Source organism: Terrapene carolina, unplaced genomic scaffold, assembly GCF_002925995.2.
Source record: "Terrapene carolina triunguis isolate 2854851 unplaced genomic scaffold, T_m_triunguis-2.0 Scaffold26275, whole genome shotgun sequence".
Lineage (NCBI taxonomy): Eukaryota > Metazoa > Chordata > Testudines > Emydidae > Terrapene > Terrapene triunguis.
Window position 1 is genome coordinate 744 of NW_020690626.1, and position 1,601 is coordinate 2,344.

General features: G+C 38.3%; 1 protein-coding gene across 1 annotated transcript in view; it reads left to right on the top strand.

The window, feature by feature from the left end:
* Positions 1-227: 227 nt before the first annotated feature.
* Positions 228-1,601, top strand: part of LOC112125875 (attractin-like) — a gene marked incomplete at both ends in the record, with an annotated part of 7,690 nt that continues 6,316 nt past the window's right edge. Inside the window, one exon of the mRNA XM_026662345.1 lies at positions 228-448. Coding sequence (XP_026518130.1) covers positions 228-448 — 221 coding nt within the window. The remainder of the gene's footprint in view (positions 449-1,601) is intronic.

Consider the following 1,601-nt stretch of genomic DNA (forward strand, 5'->3'; position numbering starts at 1 on the left):
AGACTAACAGAAGTATTGGGAGCATAAGCTTTCGTGGGTAAGAACCTCACTTCTGTTTAATGTGTTCCCTAACAACATCTATTGATCTAGTTGGATTTACTAGAAAAGGGCACCTATCCATATACTCTAGCTGCCCTGCACAGTTATCAAGAGCTATATATGGTCTACAAATATAGATACAAATATATGAACATAACAGTTACTTCAATTTTCTTATTTATGTTTAGCACTGTGTATATATTTGGAGGGTTCAACAGTCTCCTCCTGAGCGATATCCTGAGGTATACACCAGAAAGCTGTGAAGCTTATGACAATGAGACATCTTGCTTGAGAGCAGGTCCTGGAATCAGGTGTGTGTGGAACACCACTTTTTCTCTGTGTGTCCCATGGGAAAGAGCAACAGTAGAGCAACAACAAAAAGTTTTCGAAGAATGTCCTTCTAAACCAGGTATGTATGCATTACACTTCCATAACATAGACACATATATTTGTGTTAAGATGCACTACCACCAAAACAAGATACTCCACTGCACATGCTTCTCCATCTGAGGAGAGTATAAAAGAACAAACATCACATGACCAATGTATAGTCACGTATCCTAATGCACTACTGGAAGGTACTCAGATACAATGGTGATGAGTGTGGTATAAAAGCGTATATAGAATAGACTTCTACTTTTTTCTTTCCATACTGTTTCAAATCATCTCTGTTCCTCCTCACATTTTTGTACATTATTGTTCACTAAATAGCCAAAGTCAGGGACTGTGGGCCAAGATTCTATATGATATGAACTTCAGAACTGTGACTACTCTATTGGGTATGCCAAATCTTTTCACTACTGCCATTATAAACTTCAGGTTATTTCTTGAAAATATTCAGCATTCCAAGAGTTAGCAAAAAGATAAACGAGTAAAAATCCAGGAGTTGGCTCTCTGTGGTCCCAAAAATAATTTGAATGTGTTCAGTATTTGTTTCTTCTAGCAGTAAACATCAACAGTGTGTGCATTAGCAAGCTATTGCTACATACCTTGTGAAGAAGGTGCACCTGTAGACTTCTAATAAACAGCCTCATGTGTATTACTGTGAGAGCATGACTTTAATTTTGTTTTAATAAAAACTGGACAGTTTACAAATTAAATGCTACAGTAAAGTGATAGAAATGGCTTGAGGGCCACAGACTGCTGCTGAAATGATTGCTTGGCAGTTTGGGGTGTGGACAGTTAAAACTCCTCAATTTTTCTCCTTTAAACATCTACCCAACTCAGACTATTGCTATTATCTTTGCTCCTTTATTAAATTTCCCAATAGGAGCCAGGCTTGGACCATTGTTCCATAGAAAATGACTGAGATTTGTCATTGTGAGAGCCACCAACTCTGTTGACAAGCACCATTGGGACAGATTGGACAGGGCCATGCTGCACTCCTTTGTGCTCATCAAGAGAGGAGGTGTCATCAGATGATTGTTGCTATCACTTTTTCAACTAGAGTGGGGAGAGGGGGCTCATAGAGTTACCAATCTTTGAGCAGTTTCTTTGAACTACATTTAATTCTAGCCTCCGTTTATTAAATTTTCTAACAGCTATCAAGTCTGTAGTAGTTT